This window comes from Mobula birostris, chromosome 31, assembly GCF_030028105.1.
Source record: "Mobula birostris isolate sMobBir1 chromosome 31, sMobBir1.hap1, whole genome shotgun sequence".
In the NCBI taxonomy this organism is placed as follows: Eukaryota; Metazoa; Chordata; class Chondrichthyes; order Myliobatiformes; family Myliobatidae; genus Mobula; species Mobula birostris.
Window position 1 is genome coordinate 13,457,154 of NC_092400.1, and position 18,234 is coordinate 13,475,387.

General features: G+C 43.3%; 1 protein-coding gene across 3 annotated transcripts in view; it reads right to left on the reverse strand.

The window, feature by feature from the left end:
• Window positions 1-18,234, reverse strand: part of sdsl (serine dehydratase-like) — a 66,739-nt gene that overhangs the window by 45,627 nt on the left and 2,878 nt on the right. Inside the window, exon 1 of one of the 3 annotated variants that reach the window (XM_072247865.1) lies at window positions 16,406-16,456. The exons of 1 other annotated variant lie outside the window; for it this stretch is intronic. Coding sequence is in view for 1 of the 2 variants with exons in the window: in XM_072247864.1 (XP_072103965.1) it covers window positions 2,166-2,168 (3 nt within the window). In the remaining variant the exon portion in view is untranslated. Of the gene's footprint in view, window positions 1-2,165; window positions 2,375-16,405; window positions 16,457-18,234 lie in introns of those variants that run through there. One more of the 3 variants, XM_072247864.1, reaches the window with a different exon arrangement.

Genomic DNA, 18,234 nt, shown 5'->3' on the forward strand with positions numbered 1-18,234 from the left:
CTTCTGCCCGGAACACCTTGCTAGTTTTAAGACATAACTGCTCCTCTGCTCCACTGACAATCCAGCTTCCCCTTCCAATGCCTTGTGGAAGAGACCTTGGCTATTCATTGTATCGATGCCCCTCATGATTTTATAAACCATTAGGTTTTTTACTAAGTTCTGGCCTGCAACTTGATCCCAGCACCCTGTGATTCAACAGCAGAGTGAGAACTAAAGTACACCATGCATCGTCCTTCCTCCTATGCACGGCGAGTTGAATGGCCGGAGTCTCACTGGGAGCAACAGTCTGCTCAATCAACACTGATATGTAGTTTCCCACTGGTGTCCTGCATGATGTGAACTACACAATAACCCTGCAGAATAAATCGCAGATAAAGCATCGCACGTTATTGGCTCCAGCAATCAGCTTAATTCTGGGCTCCTCATTATGCCGATACACTCTTAGTCACAGTTTCAGTCTGTTTAATAGTACGTTAAACAAAAAGTGGTTGACATTTGGAAAGGGTCCCAAAATCTAGTCCGGTGGTATTTATACCCCCGCTGTCCCACCTTGTTTACAATCGAATTCCAGTTCATACTTAGAGCGAGACCTTCGTCTTTGATGGCTGCACCTGTTGGGATAGTTTGTTGTATTGTTGATAGTGCAGCCATCAAAGATGAAGGTCTCGCTCTAAGTAAGAACTGGAAATTGATTGTGAACAAGGTGGAACAGCGGAAACCTGATTGGATGACGACTAACCAATCAGGAGGGAGAGGCGACAGGAGTGTAAATACCACCAAACTAGACATGCCCAGGCATCATTCTGGATGAAGAAGGTAGAGTTTGTCGCTGAAATGTTGGTTAAAATTGATACCTGTATCCAGCTGGAAGCCCCAGAAGATTTTTTTTTTTGTGTTCAAAAAGGATCGTGTCGTTTTCTTTGGAAAGAGACTTCATAGGTCAACTTTGTTTCTGCTTGCCCTTCCTTTTTTTTCTTTTTATTCTTCATTACCCTCTCATTCCTAGTCTTCTCCTCACCTGCCCATCTGATTTCCCTCCTTCTTTCATGGTCCACTTGTCCTCTCCTATTAATTTCCTTCTTTTTCAGTCCTTTAACCCATCCCCCTATCCCCTCTTACTTCATCCCACCTCCCCCACCTTGCCCCTTACCTGGTCTCACCTATCACCTGCCAGCTTGTACTGCCCCCACCTTCTTATTCTGGCATCTGCCCCCTTCCGTCCCGACCCTGATGAAAGGTTTCAGTCCGCTCCATCGATGCTGCCTGACCTACTGAGTTCCTCTAGCATTTTGTGGATTTCCGGCATCTGCAGAACCTCTTGTGCCTATGAGAAGCTAATCTGTTTCTTCCTTTTTTGCCACCTATAACGACTTTGACATCATACAACTGCTGCCTTTGACGGGTTTCTGTTCTGTAGAGAATAGTTTCACCCCACAGCAACATCCCAATAATGGTTATAAAACCATTTTTGTTTTTATCCTCATTGGTGTCAATACAAGTGCTGTTTTGAACATACTTTTAAAAGTTTTGCTTTAGTTCCTATTTACTGTGGCTGCATAAACTGCATACTATAGAGCGGATACCACTTTGCTGTACACCTCAACTGACTGACATAGCAACAATATACATGCAGAGGATTTTGGCAGGGCCATTATTCCACGTGTGCTAAAATCTACATTAAAACGTCATTTATAATCGTTGACATTATTTTGTCCACAAACAATGATTTTCAAGCGGCTAATCTCTTGTTGCTCTGCACAGCATCAGTTCGACCTTAAATTCCAATCACGTGGTACTTCACTCTGACAGAGCAGGGACTTCCGCTAGAAGTTATTTGTGTGTGCTGTTATTTGGTAATCGAGTTAGTTCCTGTCCTTTATCTTCATTATCATTACAATCTACATATGGGCCATTTATCGGCGCACAGCGAAGAAAATCATTTCGCTTCACTGCATTTTATTGCTCCCTATGTTTATGCTCCAAGGTACATTACAAAGCTTTGTCTTTGGTTTTCCCACTAAAATGTTTCCGCGATCTCCACAATATACTTTGCAAACGTTTTCGGAACTGTTTATGTCAAGTCAGAAAACATTTGCAAATTTATAAACGCTGTAGACAACAGGGCAATGTTTTTGTGAAGAGATAACCCGATTAATCAACCTCACCATTAAAACTGTTCCAATAAATCGTGATGATACGGCTCACTATATCTTCCGGCTCGAAAAGCGCACACGGGCAAAATAACCGAGTTTTCCGTGGTCTCGGTGCGTTCCCCCCACACAGAGAGGGAGGTGATGGTGCGTGGATCCCCACGGAAACTTCGCTGTTTGCTTTTGCAAACAGGTGGTCTGGCGACAACGTTGGAACCCGTTCTGCCGGTCCTCAACTTTAGAACTTCCTGTTCTGTAACTGGTATACAGCTCCCTCTGAGTTTCGCGTTTGTGGAGTTCCTTCACCTGCCTCAGGTTACCCAGTTACAGCCAAACGCAACAGCGAGCCATCAACTCCGCTCGGGCAGTGAAGTGTTCTGGGGACAGGTTATTAAAGCATTTTCAAAAATCGCGATGGAATTGGTTTTCAGTGGAGGAAACCAGAGATAATCTTGCACTTACAGGGGGTTCTAATCGCAAAAGCGACAACACCTTGTCACTGGCTCAGAACAAGCCGATAATCGCACAGCAAACAACAATGTCAAGTTCGGTACTGGCAGAAACGCAACCTACGTAGGAAACAACATCAATGTCCCCAACCATTTTGTCCACAGATTGGAGTTTACAACATAGGTGGCTTGTGCAGCAGCAGTAGTTTAGAGTCGCAGAACACTACAGCACAGAAACAGGTGCTTCGGACAATCTAGTCCATGCCAAACTGTTGCTCTGCCAAGTCCCATCGACCCTCACCGGGCCATTTTCCTCTATACGCTTCCCATCCACGTACCTATCCGAACTTCTCTTAAATGTTACAAATCGAACCCGCACCCACCACGTCCCTTGCCAGCTCATTCCACGCTCTCACCACCATCTGAGTGAAGTTGTTCCCCTTCACGTTCCCCTTAAATAATTCACCTTTCACTCTTAACCTTTGACCTCTAGTTCTAGGCTTCAAGCAGGGAAAAGACTGCTTGTGTTTACCTGATCTGTACTCCTCATCATTTTCTGTACCTCTATTAAACCTCCCCTCATTTTCCTACACTCCAGGGAATAAAGTTCGAACCTATTTCCCTCTAACTCAAGTCCTTAAATCTTGACAACATCCTTGTAAATTTTCTCTGTACTGTTTTAATCTTATTGATACTTTTCCTGTTGGTGGGTGACCAGAACTGCACACAATGCTCCAAATATGTCCTCTAATGTCTTACACATCTTCAACATAACATCCCAACTCTAATACTTTGATTTGTGAAGGCCAATATGCCAAAAGCTCTCTTTACAACCCTATCAACCTATGACACCACTTTCAAGGAATTATGGATCTGTATTCCCAGATCCCTTTCTTCTGCTACATTTCTCGGTGCCCTCCCACTCACTCTCCCAGTTGGTCCTCCCAGAGAACAACACCTCATGTTTGTCTGAATTAAATCCCATCTGCCATTTTCAGCTCATTTTTCCAGCTGGTCCAGAGCCCATTGGAATCTTTGATAGCCTTCCTCGCTGTCCACTACGCCCCAATCTTGGTGCCTGTTATGTTTTGTAACTCCAAAAAATAAACTAATTTAAAAAAAACTCAGGAGCTGGGAGATGGCTCATATGCATTTTTTTTTACTTTAAACGTGTATGACATGGCAGCATAATGATGTGTGCCATTTACATACTTTTACATGTAACCCTCATATTGGTGGCATCCGTTAGTCTCGTGAGACCGTGGATCTGTGCCTGGAAAGTCTTGCTTCAGTCCATGTTAGAGCAGCATCTGTTGTGGCTGTAGAGGCCCACACGGGAGTGACAGTCTCGGCTGCAGCAACTGCACTTGAAGGTGCTGTAACCCTCAAGGCATTATGTAACCAACAAAGAATGCTTAACTCAAACAATATATTTACAATATTACTCAAATATTACTGAAATATTAAATACACAACAATGTCATCTGCAAACTAATCCAGTTTAGCACATTATCATCAAAGTTATTAGTCTATATAAGAAACAGCAATGCACCTAGCACCGATCCCTGTGGCACGCCACATGTCACAAGCCTCCAATCAGAAAGAGGCAACCATCTACTACCACTCTCTGGCTTCTCCCACAAAGAATCCAATTTCTTTCTTTCTTTTTTAATCTTTTTATTAGTTTTCAAGTTCAGAAACATAATAACAATAGTGCTATAAAGAGATTGGAATTTGTACATTATTGATAATAAACATATACAAGAGAAACTACAAATAGTACAAGTGTAATGAACTTCCAAACCCCTGATATAATTAATCATGAAGCGAAAAAGAAAAGAGAAAAAATATCACAAAGAAAAAACAAACAGAACAAAACAGGGCTGAACCAATATATTAGATCGAATACATTCATTAATATCGTCAACTCCGCTCCTCTATTCATATATTTTAAGTTAATGAAAAGGATTCGGAGAAGGTCAAACTACATCATATGAAAATGTCGAATAAATGGCTTCCAAGTCTCTTCAAATTTAACCGAAGGATCAAAAATGACACTTCTGATTTTTTCTAAATTTAAACATGATATAGTTTGAGAAAACCGTTGAAATGCAGTAGGAGGATTGGTCTCTTTCCAATTCAATAAAATGGACCTGCTGGCCATTAATGTAACAAATGCAATCATACGACAGGCCGAAGACGATAAAGAGCTATGTTCCATCATTGGCAAACCAAAAATTGCCGTAATAGGATGGGGTTGTTGAATCCAATTTACTACCTCTTTCTGAATGCAAGCAAATGAAGAACTTCAACCTGAATGCCAAGTTTCTGGGTTCTCTATCAATACTGAGCAAAGCTTTGCTGCCATTGCATTCAGTCTAACCCGGGCACCTGGAAGCTTCCCTTGTTGCAAAAGTTTGCATTTTCCTAGTGCTGAAACGATCACACTGGGAGCACACAAAAATGATGCCCAAAATCAATAAAACCTTCCCTTATTGCTCACGTTTGGAAAATCCATCCTTTTAGAGAGACAATTCAGTTGTAGTTTTTAATGTAGGCAAAACTTTCCATCAGATTGTTTCATAATTTGCAAGTTAATTGCATTAAGTTACTGCAAACTTATTTATCAGCTCAAATTCAGATAAAATGTTGTCATTTTTAGCATGCAATTCCTCAAAATTTTAACCAAAGCATAAATAAGTATATTGGTGAAATTGGCAAGTCAGCGAATGTGGGGAGGGCAGTCAGAAAAGTTTGGATTCTGAGGGTTTAATTAGAACTGGGGCAAATATCACAGAGGGAAGAGGGCTTAAATACAGCACCACCAAAGTAGTTGGACATGCCTGCAGCCCATATGGTGGGGAGTGGAAGGCAGCTCAGAATTGGAACAGAGAAAACAGGAATGCAGCAGGTCAATGTCGAGGCTGTCATCTTCAGAGTTACACTCCGCATCTCCGGAGCAAGGTACACACCACCTCCCTTTCCTATAGCTCCTGTGTTACTGAGAAGGTGCTGCACTGTCCCAGATGTCGCTTTTCAGCTTCCCTCTGGGCAGGCTTGTGAGCTGTCATTAAAGCCATGGGGGATGGTGTTCCTTTCAATTGAGGGTGGGGTCTTGAATCACAGTTCAAGACAACTTTCAGCTTGTTGGGATGTTAAACTGAAATGGTCGTTGTCTTCTTAATCAACTTTCCACGAGAACCCTATCAAATGCCCTACCAAAAATAATGTACATAATTTCCACTGCCTTACCTTCGTCAAGCACGTCAAATTATTCATTCAAGTTTGCTAAGGGATAGCCGCCACTTTGTGCAGTGCAGGTTGACCGAGGGCCTTTTTCCTTACACAGGCTGGGTGGAAGGCCCATCCTTTCGTCTGCTCCGGCGAATGAGTCGACCGTGACTTGGCGCTCATCCTCCACGTGTGCTCAAACACAGACATTGTCTGTGAACTGAACACAACGGCTGTGCCTCATGGCTCAGGTGTGATGAGAGAATGAGGAGTCCCAAAGCGTTTGGGTCAGCTGTCCGTCGTTCCCGACGATGATGTAACCTGCGCGGGAGGAGTTTCGTAGTGGAAAGGCCGCTGCACTGGGGCACTTCCACTCTCTCGGCCTCAAAAATCGTCACGTCTGGAGCATTCTGTGCCTTCTCATGCCCCTCGCTCTCCACGAAGCGTTACAGCACCACCTTCTTGGCCGTTGGATCTTGTAGCTGATCTCATCCGCCCGGTCCGCCAGAAATGGACTCGCATGCTGGGGTAGGCGTATCCCTGTCTTACCGGGGTTGGAGGCTCCTGGCTACCCTCACCTGGTTTAGTCCACCTGTCGAAGCGGGGTACCGGAGTGCGGCCACTGTCGCGTGCAACTGGTTACTTGGAGCCACAGGTGAGAGCTGGGCGCCGGGTGGGGACCAAAGGTGGACGAGCTGCCCCTGGACGGAGCACGACAGCCTGCCACCAGAGGTGCTTCCCCTCCCAGTACATATACGGACAAACTTGCTGTTGGGAAGGCAGCCTTGATTCTGTGGTTTATTTCAGTATTACTTCTGTCAGCAAGCTAATCACTTTAATGATTGTCCCCATTCTACCTTTACAGTTCATTATTACCTCAGTTTGAAAGGAATCTCACTACAGCACCAAGATGGCATGTGTGATTAACTTTAATATATATTTCAATATATCTTTGGCATCCAAATGATGACGGATAAACTGTAGATAAATCTGATTTTAAAGTGGAAGCACGATACAGCCAACAGATATTGGAAATCTGGAGACCCACACACACACAGAGCAGCAGGTCAGGCAGTATCAGTAGGGGGAAATGAACAGCCAACAGACCCTTTAGAGTCTTGGCCCAAAACGTCGACTGTTTATTTCCCTCCATAGATGCTGCCTGACCTGCTGAGTTCCTCCAGCATCTACGTTCTGATTTTAAGGCAGTCTGCTGTGTACAAGAAGATTCGACAATTCCGTATGACAGGGATATCCACACCCACACATCCCCCCCTTGTTCTTTCCCGTGACGGTGACAAACAAGCCTCGAGTATTTCATGAACACCTGGTTTCAAATCGAAAGCTACCCTGTTTTGAATTAGCTTGCATTTGTACTGACCGGCATCGCCACCTGATGGTCCGATTGCGAAACGTCACCCCTTTATTCCCGACAATGGTTGACAATATATCACATTATAACACAACACTGGGTTCAGCAAACACCAAGAAGGAGTATTGTTCAGTTTGCATAAGCCAAATGCCCGATGGGATTTGAAAAGCTTTAAAATGGAAGCTTCCAACGTGTCATTACACATGCTACAGGGTTCTGCGGTAGCTGTATATGGGACAAGAAAAAGGTTCAATAATCAATTAAATTAGATTGAAACCATGAAAAAAGGGGAAATATTTTTGAAAAGATATTAAATAGTATTCACAACTATTCAGAATATTCCAAGTACGTTTGAACCAGAATTCTAAACTCCCACTTGTAAAATTAGTCAGCCCTGTCATGGGTACCAGCCTCCATAGTATCCAAGGCATCTTCAAGGAGCAGTGCCTTAGGAAGGTGGTATCCATTATTAAGGACCCTACCACTCAGTACATGCCCTCTTCTCACTGTTACCATTGTGAAGGAGGTACAGGAGCCTGAAGGCACACACTCAGTGATTCAGGAACAGATTCTTCCCCTCTGCCAACCGATTCCTAAATGGACGTTGAACTCATGTGCACTACCTCACTAATTTTTTATTTCTGTTTTTGTTTTGCATTACTTACTTTAACTGAACTATTTAATAGATGTATTTAAGACCCATTAAGACTACTTAATAGACTTAATATAATTCCGTTTTGTTCTCTATATTCCATTGTACTGCTGCCGTAAAGTTAACAACTTTCACAAGGTAGGCCGGTGATATTAAACCCGATTCTGATTCCAGAGACTTGAACACAAATTCTGGGTTGGAATTCCTGTGCAGCAGTAGGGAGTGTTGCTCCGTCAGGGACGTGTCGTCATGGCAACGACGATCCATTGCCCAGCTTAGGTGAGGAGGCAGCATGAGCATCAAGAATAACAAAAGTAAGACGTATCAAAAAGCAGCACACACAAAGTGCGGGAGGAACTCAGCAGGCCAGGCAGCATCTATGGAAAAAGAGTATGGCTGACGTCTCAAAAAGCAGCCGAACTCCCGGTAAACCATGGGCTATGCAGAATCATTCAGTAGATGGCTCCCAGAAAGTCAAGGTTTTAATAAACCAACAATGATGCAAAGCAGCTCAACTAACTGTCACCCAATAGGTCAAATCCCATGTTACCAATGCTGCCTACACATGGGAAGAATACAAGAACTTTAAGAATACAAGAAATACAGCAACTTTATTGTCCCAAGAGCCACAGGTCTGATTTTACATTATTTTTCTAAGTGTTTACTATGCCATAGTGTCTCTGTGTCTAGGTTCCTGCCCCACTCATAAAAAAGCTTGTCCACCTCTCCAGCTGTGCCTTTGATAATGCTCTTAACTTTGGGATCCTCTCTCTATTATCCATATTCCTTTATCATTATTCACTGTATTTACACATTCTTATAAGGTTCATATTAGATCAATGTGGCATTAACTCTTCATTCTCAAATATTCCATCAGCAAGAATTTAAGAAATGATCAGAGACAATCTAGCCGCGCCCCCCCCCCAGCTCTCTGCCACTCTGCCTCTCCTTCACCCTTAAAACCTTCATCTATAATCAAAAAGTTTATCGATGATCCTAACATATCCTCATGAACAACACACAAAACAAAATGCTGGAAGATCTCAACAGGTCAGGTAGCATCTGTGGAGGGAAATGGACAGTTGATGTTACGGCTCAAGACCCTTCATGGTCTTAAGGATCTCAGCCTGAAGCAGGTTTAATATCACCAGCCTATATTATGAAAACTGTGAACTTTATGGCAGCAATACAATGGAATAGATGATAAATATAGAGAACAAAACTGAATTACATTAAGCCGAGGACCACCCACCACATTGTCCTGAAATGGAAAAGACTTTCCAGTTCTGAAGGAGCAAGTCTTAACCTGAAATGTCGACTGTCCATTTCCCTCCATAGATGCTACCTGATCCGCCGAGTTCCTCAAACATTTTGTGTATGTTTCTCCAGATCTCCAGTATCTGTAGATTCTCTTGTGTCTCCATATCCTCACGAAGCTCACTGTCAAATTTCGACTGTGGAAATCTCTTTGAAGTATATTAGGATATTATATTTGATTAAAGGTGCCGTGAAAATGGAAGATTTTATTGTTGCAGACCAGTTGTTATTTTTTAAGATTTTTCTTGGATTCATCGCCACTTTTACTGATAACAGCCTTTCATTTCCAGTACAAATATTCAAAACTGACTTAGACTCCTGTGGGAGATTGTTTGTCCACCGAGCTTAGTAAGAAAATCATTGCACTTCCATAGCCCTCAGATCAGTGAAGGAGGGGAAGTAAATGGACAATGATAGAATAAGATGCATTTCCTTATCTGTATTGATTTTGCGATTAATACATTTCACTAATTCCAAATGGACTCTGTCCACTCACCCTGTTTGCTCAGATAATTATGATACAGCTGCTTGGTGTTGTTTATTATCTGATCTGTAGATAAATCACTTCAGTTTGCTCTAACGGGTTGGATCTCCCAGCCTGCCACCCACCACAGTTTCATCAATGGTAAGAGCACTGCCCTGCGAATCCACTCCGACTGGGCTGAAATAGAGCAGAGTCTTACTGCCCACCTTGTTGACTGTGGGCATCATTGGCATGTGCTCGGGGCCATTTACAGGGAAAAGTGGGGGTGGGATTGCTTTTAAGAGCTTTCAGAAAACATGAGACTCCAAGCAATGTAATAATCAACTGACTGAAAGAGGCTCAGGGCCATTGGAAGACTGGCAGATTGATCATGTTGCATGTCTACGCTGACACGCTCAAAAACCAGGAGAATTCTGATAGTTTCTATTGGTTTCTGGTTGAGAAAAACAGGTCCATTGTAATTCCAGAGTTACAAGGTTCCTCACCTGCATTCTGAATGGAAGTCCCTCTATTCTGAGGCTGCACCCTTTGGCCCTAGGCTCCACCAGTATAGCAAACATCCTCTCTACATCCACTCTTCGAGGCCTTTCAACATTCAATAGGTTTCAATGAGATTCCCCCCAGTTTTTCTAAATTCAAATGGGCCCAGGCCCAGAGCCATCAAGCCTCATACGATAACCCTTTCATTCCCAGAATCATTCTCGTGAACCTTCTCTGAAACCGCTCCAATCCTTTCTTAGATAAGGGGCCCAAAATTGCTCACAATTCTCCAAATAAGGCCTCACTAGTGCCTTATAAAGCCTCAGCATTACATCCTTGCTTTTATATTCCAGTCCACTTGAAATGAATGCTAACATTGCATTTGACTTCCTTACCACAAACTCAACCTGCATATTAACCTTCAAGGAATTCTGAATGTCTGGGGAATACAATTCCCTTTGTACTCCCGGATTCTTGAATTTTCTGCCCCTTTAGAGAACAGTCTACATTTTTGTTCCTTCTACCGAAGTGCTTGACCATACACTTCCCTACACTGTATGCCATCTGCCACTTCTTTGCCCATTCTTCCAGCCTAGGTCCTTCTGCAGCCTCCCTGCTGCCTATCTTCGTGTCATCCTATAACCTTGGCTACAAAGCCATCAATTTCATCATGCAAATCATTGACATACAATGTAAAAAGAAACGGTCCCAACACTGACCCCTGTGGAACATCACTAGTCACCGGCAGCCAACCAGAAAAGGCTCCGTTTATTCCCACTCTTTGCCTTCTGCCAATCAGTGAATCCTCTATCTTTCTGGTAATACCATAGACTCTTGTTATCATTTGTGACATCTTGTTGAAAGTCTTCTGATAACTCAACTACACAACATCCACCAATTCTCCTTTGTCCATCCAGCTTGTTATTTCCTCAAAGGATTCCAACAGATTTCCTTAGGGAAACCATGTTAACTGTGGCCTTTTTTTTATCATCTGCCTCCAAGTATCCTGAAACTTCATCCTTAACAATCGACCCAACGTCTTCCCAACCACTGAGGTCAGGCTAAGACAAACTGGCCTATAATTTTCTTTCTTCTGCCTCCCTGCCTTCTTGAAGAGTGGAGTGACATTTGCAACTTTCTAGTCCTCCAGAATCATGCCAGAATCTACTGATGCTTGAAAGATCATTACCAATTATCAAAACACTTTCATCTCTATTTTACTCTTGATATACCTGAAAAATCATTTGGGTATCCTGTTAGATATTATTGGCCAGTTTACCTTCATATTTCATCCTTTCCCTCCTTGTGGCTTTTTTATTTTAGTTGCCTTTTATTGATTCTTAAAAGTTTCCCAATCCCCTAAATTCCCACTCATTTTTGCTCTGTTGTATGCCCTCTCTTTTGTTTTTATGTTGTTTTTGACTTCCCTTGTCAGCAATGGTTGTATTATCCCGCCTTTACAATATTCCATCTTTGGGATGCATCTATCCTGCACCTTGCAAAAATCTCCCAGGGACTCCGGCCATTGCTGTTCTGCGATCATCCCTGTAGGTGTCCTCTTCCAACCAACACTGGCCACCCCCTCTCTCATGCCTCTGTAATTCCCTTTACTCCACTGATACATCTGACCTTAGCTTCTCCCTCTCAAATTGCAGATCAATTCTATCATGTTATGATCACTATACCCTAAGAGCTCCTTTACCTTCAGCTCACTAATCATCTGGTTCATTACATAATACCCAATCTAGATAGACAGATAGATAGATAGATAGATATTTTATTGATCCCAAAAGAAATTACAGTGTCCATAACTGGGCAAAAAACTATGTTCATGCAGGTTGGCACTTCCATTGTATCCTGGATAATGGGCTACCTGACTGGCAGACCACGTGTGTGCGGCTTCAGATCTGTGTGTCAGAGATGGCTATAAGCAGCAATGGAGCCCCACAGGGGACTGTATTGGCTCCCTTCCTGTTTACCCTGCATACTTCCGACCTTAGATGCAACACCGAGTCATGTCATCTACAGAAATTCTCTGATGACTCAGCAATAGTTGGGTGAATAAAGAGAAGACAGAAGGATGAATACAGGGCCCTGCCGGACGACATTGTCAGATGGTACAAGCTGAATCATCTGCAGCTCAACATCAGTCAAAGGAGATGGTGAAGACTAAGCCTGCGCTGCTCCCTGTTACTATTGATGGTGAGGATGTGGATGTGGTGAAGATCTTCAAGTACCTGGGGGTGCACCTGGGTGACCGACTTGAGGGGTGCACCAACACAGAGGCTGTGTATAAGAAGGGCCAGAGTCACCTCTACTTCCTGAGGAGACTGACGTCCTTTAGAGTATGCAGGCCTCTCCTTCACGTGTTCCACCAGTCTGTTGTCACCAGGACAATCTTCCATGCGGTTTTGAGCTGGGGTAATGGCGTAAAAATGGGTGATGCCAATGGGCTCAATAAACTGTTTAGCAAGGCTGACTCTTTTATAGGAGTCAAACTGGACACACTGAAGGCTGTGGAAGAACAAAGGACCCTATGGAAAATCCTGGCAATTCTGGACAATGGTTCTCACCCTCTGTATGCCACCTTGGCTGAACAGAGGAGCACTTTTAGTACTTTATACTTTATTGTCGCCAAACAATTGATACTAGAGCGTACAATCATCACAGCGATATTTGATTCTGCGCTTCCCGCTCCCTGGAGTACAAATCGATAGTAAATATTAAAAATTTAAATTATAAATCATAAATAGAAAATAGAAAAGGGAAAGTAAGGTAGTGCAAAAAAAACTGAGAGGCAGGTCCGGATATTTGGAGGGTACGGCCCAGATCTGGGTCAGGATCCGTTCAGCAGTCTTATCACAGTTGGAAAGAAGCTGTTACCAAATCCGGCCGTACGAGTCTTCAAGCTCCTGAGCCTTCTCCCAGAGGGAAGAGGGACGAAAAGTGTGTTGGCTGGGTGGGTCATGTCCTTGATTATCCTGGCAGCACTGCTCCGACAGCGTGCGGTGTAAAGTGAGTCCAAGGATGGTAGATTGGTTTGTGTGATGTGCTGGGCTGTGTTCACGATCTTCTGCAGCTTCTTCCGGTCTTGGACAGGACAACTTCCATACCAGGTTGTGATGCACCCCAGAAGAATATTTTCTACGGTGCATCTATAAAAATTAGAGAGAGTTTTAGGGACAGGCCAAATTTCCTTAGCTTTCTCAGGAAGTAAAGGCGCTGGTGGGCCTTCTTGGCAGTGGACTCTGCTTAGTTGGACCAAGTCAGGTCATTTGTGATATTGACCCTGAGGAACTTAAAGCTTTTGACCTGTTCCACTTGCGCACCACCGATGTAAATTGGGTTGTGCGGTCCACTACTCCATCTGAAGTCAACAACCAACTCCTTCGTCTAGCTGATATTGAGGGATAGTTTATTGTCTTTGCACCATGCCACCAGGTTCTTAATTTCCTCTCTGTACTCAAACTCATCATTACCCGAGATACGGCCTACAATAATAGTAATAGGCTAAGACAACTGCACTGCTCCAAAGAATGCCATGAGGTTATTCTTAGCCTTGGCCATTAAGCTCTATAATGAGTAGACCTATAGCCGGGGAAGTGATGACCTCCTCCTGTTAGACTGTTTGAGGTTAACTTATTTTTTCTTTCTTACTTCTCTTCTAATATTTGCATATTTGTGCATCTGTGCACTTGTAATGCTACTCTGACAGTTTGTAGTCAAACACAATACGGCTTGTCTTCTGCTGAGTGAACACCAGGGGGCAGTACTGACCCCAGCTTGGACGCTGTGCCGCACTGCCTGCTGCACTCTATGTATCTTCTATATTTATATTTATTGTCTTTTTTAATTTAATTCATTTTTTTAATTTTATTGTGGGTTTTTTTGTGCTGCATTGGAGCCAGTGTAACAATTACTTCATCCTCCCTTATACCTGAGTACTGGAAATGACATTAAAACAATCTTGAATCCTGAAGAAGGGTCTCGACCCGAACCATCGACTGTCTACTCTTTTCCAACAGATGCTTCCTGACCTGCTGAGTTCCTCCAGTACTTTGTGTGTGCTGTCTTGAAACATGGTGGTGCCTTTGCTTTGAGAATTTCCCCGATTATTTAAAATAATCCATCCCTTAAATTACTGTCTCTGGCTGAATATTAACATTTCCAGTATACTATTGAGAAGGCAATAAACAACATAATCTCTGGAAAAATAAAGGGATAAATCTAAGAAATGATGCCTGCTCTGCCACCTAATTTAACCTAAGTCTGCGCTTTTGCCCATTTCTTTCACACCTGAGTGAACAAGATTCTCTCCCTGTTCAAAGATTTAACAATTACCCTTGAATCGACTGGCATTTGAAGATAAGAATTCAAAAACACTAACTCCATTTTCATATAAAACTGTTGCCTAACGTTACCCCAGGAATTGTGACACTAGTTATTAGATTGTGTACCCAATGGAAGTAGTTCCTTCTTATTGACGTCACCAATACTAGTAAGTCAGAGAGCAGGAAAGAGATAGAGGTGCTAGTGACAACAACCTTTCTCACAATACCAGCAAAACAAAAAAGCTGGTCACTGACTTCAGGAAAGGGGCTCTCTGATGTGCCTGTTCATGTCAACAGTGAGGGTGAGAGGGTTGACAGCTTCAAGCTCCTAGAGTGAATATCACCAATAGCCCTATCCTGATCCAACCAAGTTGACACAGTGGTGGGAAAAGCCCAGAGAGCACCCCTACTTTCTCAAGAGGCTAAATCAGTTTGGCTTTTCTCCTTTGACCTCACCTATTTTTACCGATGAACCATTGAAAGCATCCTGTCCAGATGCATCACGACTTGGTATGGCACTTGCTCTGCATGGGAACCATAGGAAAGTGCAGAGAGTCATGGCCACAGCCGAGCTCATCGCAGAAACCAGACTCGCCTCTGCGTACTCTGTCTACACTTCCCACTGCCTCGGTAAAGTAGCCAGCTTAATCCAGGACCCATCCGCTCCATTCATTCTCTCTTCACCAGGCAGAAGATTGAAAACCTGAAAGCACCACGATTAGGTTCAGGTACACCTTCTGGCCCACTGTTATAAGACTATTAACTTGCTTCCTATTTGTAATCTCACAGTCTTCCTCATTATGACCTCGCACTTTACTGTCTGCTTGCTCTGGACTTTCTCTGTAATTGTAACACACTCTGTTATTGTTTTACCTGGCACTACCTCAGTGCACTGTTTTAACGCATTGCGTCGTGTGCTGGACAAGTCTTTAGTTGTACCTCAGCACATGTGATAATGAGAAACCAATTTTACCGATTCCCTTTCATGTTTTGAAGATATCAATTAATTCATCCCTTACCTTTTTGAGACAGTAAACATAATTTCAGTGAATGTTATTTACTTTGTAATTTAACTCAGGGTCTGGGTTTCTCCTGTGCTGCACCACTACCATATCATATTTCTCTTCCTCCCGGCTTTGGAAAGCCCAATACACAGTTACCCTTCTGCGATCCAATCGATGGACGTTAGCTATACATTCACTGCCAACCAGGACAGTGCCAATCTCATCAATCAGTCAGAGTTGTCATTGCTACTTACAGTACCATCCACGCCATCTCATTCCGACCATAGATCTTTCCACAAGTTCTAACCAACACTAATTGTTCAGATGCTCCTTCAGTAACACGTTAAGGGGTTTCCAGCTGAATGACTTGGAGCCAGTGAAATTCAGGGTAAGAATACATTTCTGCAGAGAACCCTGACATTCAAAAGGCATCCAGATTGCTCTGTCATATCTACATAGAATTGATAGATAAAAGTTAGTATAGATCATTTTCAGCTCTGGGTGCTTTTTTTTAAAGACTAAAATTCACCAAATTCATTTAACTTTACCCAAATTCAAACTCTAAACCAAAAATGGAGTATACTAACAACAAATTAAACTCATGAATAACATTTCTTACACAAACACTAAGCAACAGAATAATCACTTTCACTAAGCAAACAAGTTACTAATAACTCTTTTAACAAGAAATACCAAAAAAACCAGCAGATGCCGTAAATCAGAAAATGCTGAACACACTCAGCAGATTAGTCAGCACTTAAAATTTAACCACAACTTCCCATTGATCTCAGAATCAACATCAGTAATATATTCTTATTTCATTGAGATTCATCATGGGATAGGCTCTTCTGGCCCTTTGAGCTGCACTGCCTAGCAATCCCCCAATTTAATCCTAGCCTAGTCACAGGACAATTTACGATGAACAATTAACCTACCAATCAGTATGTCCTTGGACTGTGGGAGGAAACCAGAGCACCTGGAGGAAATCCACGCAGTCATGCAGAGAATGTAGAAACTCCTTCCAGCAAGCGGCGGAAATCCCCGTGAAAACATCGTGACACTCTGCAGACTCTGTTGTGATGTCCTTTTTTTAGTTCTCTTCACCTACACTGACTGTAAGCCATTGGATCTCCTGCAGTCCCCTTATTCCTGGGTGTTCCCAACTGGGGGTCCACTGACACCCCCCCACCCCAGTAAAGGCTCCATGGCATAAAAAAAAAAGTTAGCAACCCCTACCTTATGCTGTTTCCTGAGATTTGCATGAACATTTAATATATTTAAATTAGTTTTATTACTAGACTGAAAGCCAAATACTCATGGGGATGATGTGAAATTTGAAATGTTGGGGGTAGGGGTGGAGCGGGTGACAGTAAGACCATAAGACCATAGCACACAGGAGCAGAAACAGGCCATTCAGCCCATTGACTCTGCTCCACCATTCTATCATGACTGATTCATTATCCCTCTCAACCCCATTCTCCAGGCTTTGCGCTGTAACCTTTGACACCCTTACTAACTAAGAACCTATCAACCTCTGCTTTAAGCAACACATATCAAAGTTGCTGGTGAACGCAGCAGGCCAGGCAGCATCTCTAGGAAGAGGTACAGTTGACATTTCAGGCTGAGACCCTTTGTCAGGACTAACTGAAGGAAGAGTTAGTAAGAGATTTGAAAGTGGGAGGGGGAGGGGGAGATCCAAAATGATAGGAGAAGACAGGAGGGGGAGGGATGGAGCCAAGAGCTGGACAGGAGATTGGCAAAGGGGATATGAGAGGATCATGGGACAGGAGGTCCGGGGAGAAAGACAAAGTGGGGGGGGGGGAACCCAGAGGATGGGCGAGGGGTATAGTCAGAGGGACAGAGGGAGAAAAAGGAGAGAGAGAAAGAATGTGTGTATATAAATAAATCTCCCCCTCGTACCCCATCCATTATTTATTTTTGTACACATTCTTTCTCTCACTCTCCTTTTTCTCCCTCTGTCCCTCTGACTATACCCCTTGCCCATCCTCTGGTTCCCCCACCCCTTGTCTTTCTCCCTGGGCCTCCTGTCCCATGATCCTCTCGTATCCCCTTTGCCAATCACCTGTCCAGCTCTTGGCTCCATCCCTCCCCCTGTCTTCTACCATTTTGGATCTCCCCCTCCCCCTCCCCCTCCCCCTCCCCCTTTCAAATCTCTTTCTAGCTCTTCTTTTAGTTAGTCCTGATGAAGGGTCTCGGCCCGAAATGTCCACTGTACCTCTTCCTAGAGATGCTGCCTGGCCTGCTGCCTTCTCCAGCAACTTTTATGTGTGTTGCTTGAATTTCCAGCATCTGCAGAATTCCTCGTGTTAAGCTCTGCTTTAAATATGGCAAATGACCTAGCCTCCACAGCCGTCCTTGGCAATGAATTCCAAAGATCCAGCACCCTTTGGCTTGAGAAATTCCTCCTCATTTCTGTTCTAATACTGAATGTTCTAATGATGAAGCATAGAGTCTCAACAATGGGCGGACTAATTCAAGAACAGCTCAGTCAACGCTATAGGGAACTGTGACAATCAGGAGGATAATGATAGCCTACGAGGAGTAGAAGAGAGGCGAGTAGGAGGAGAGCGGAAAGTGACGGTGAATGCTGAGAAATATGGAGTTATGATCTTGTAGGAGGAATGAGAAGAGACTGTTAAAACTAAAGGTTTATTCTAAAAGTGGCAACAGAACAGAGATCTGGAGATATGTGTGCAAATGTCATTGAAAATGCAGAACAACAGGTGCACAAAGTGCTGGAGGA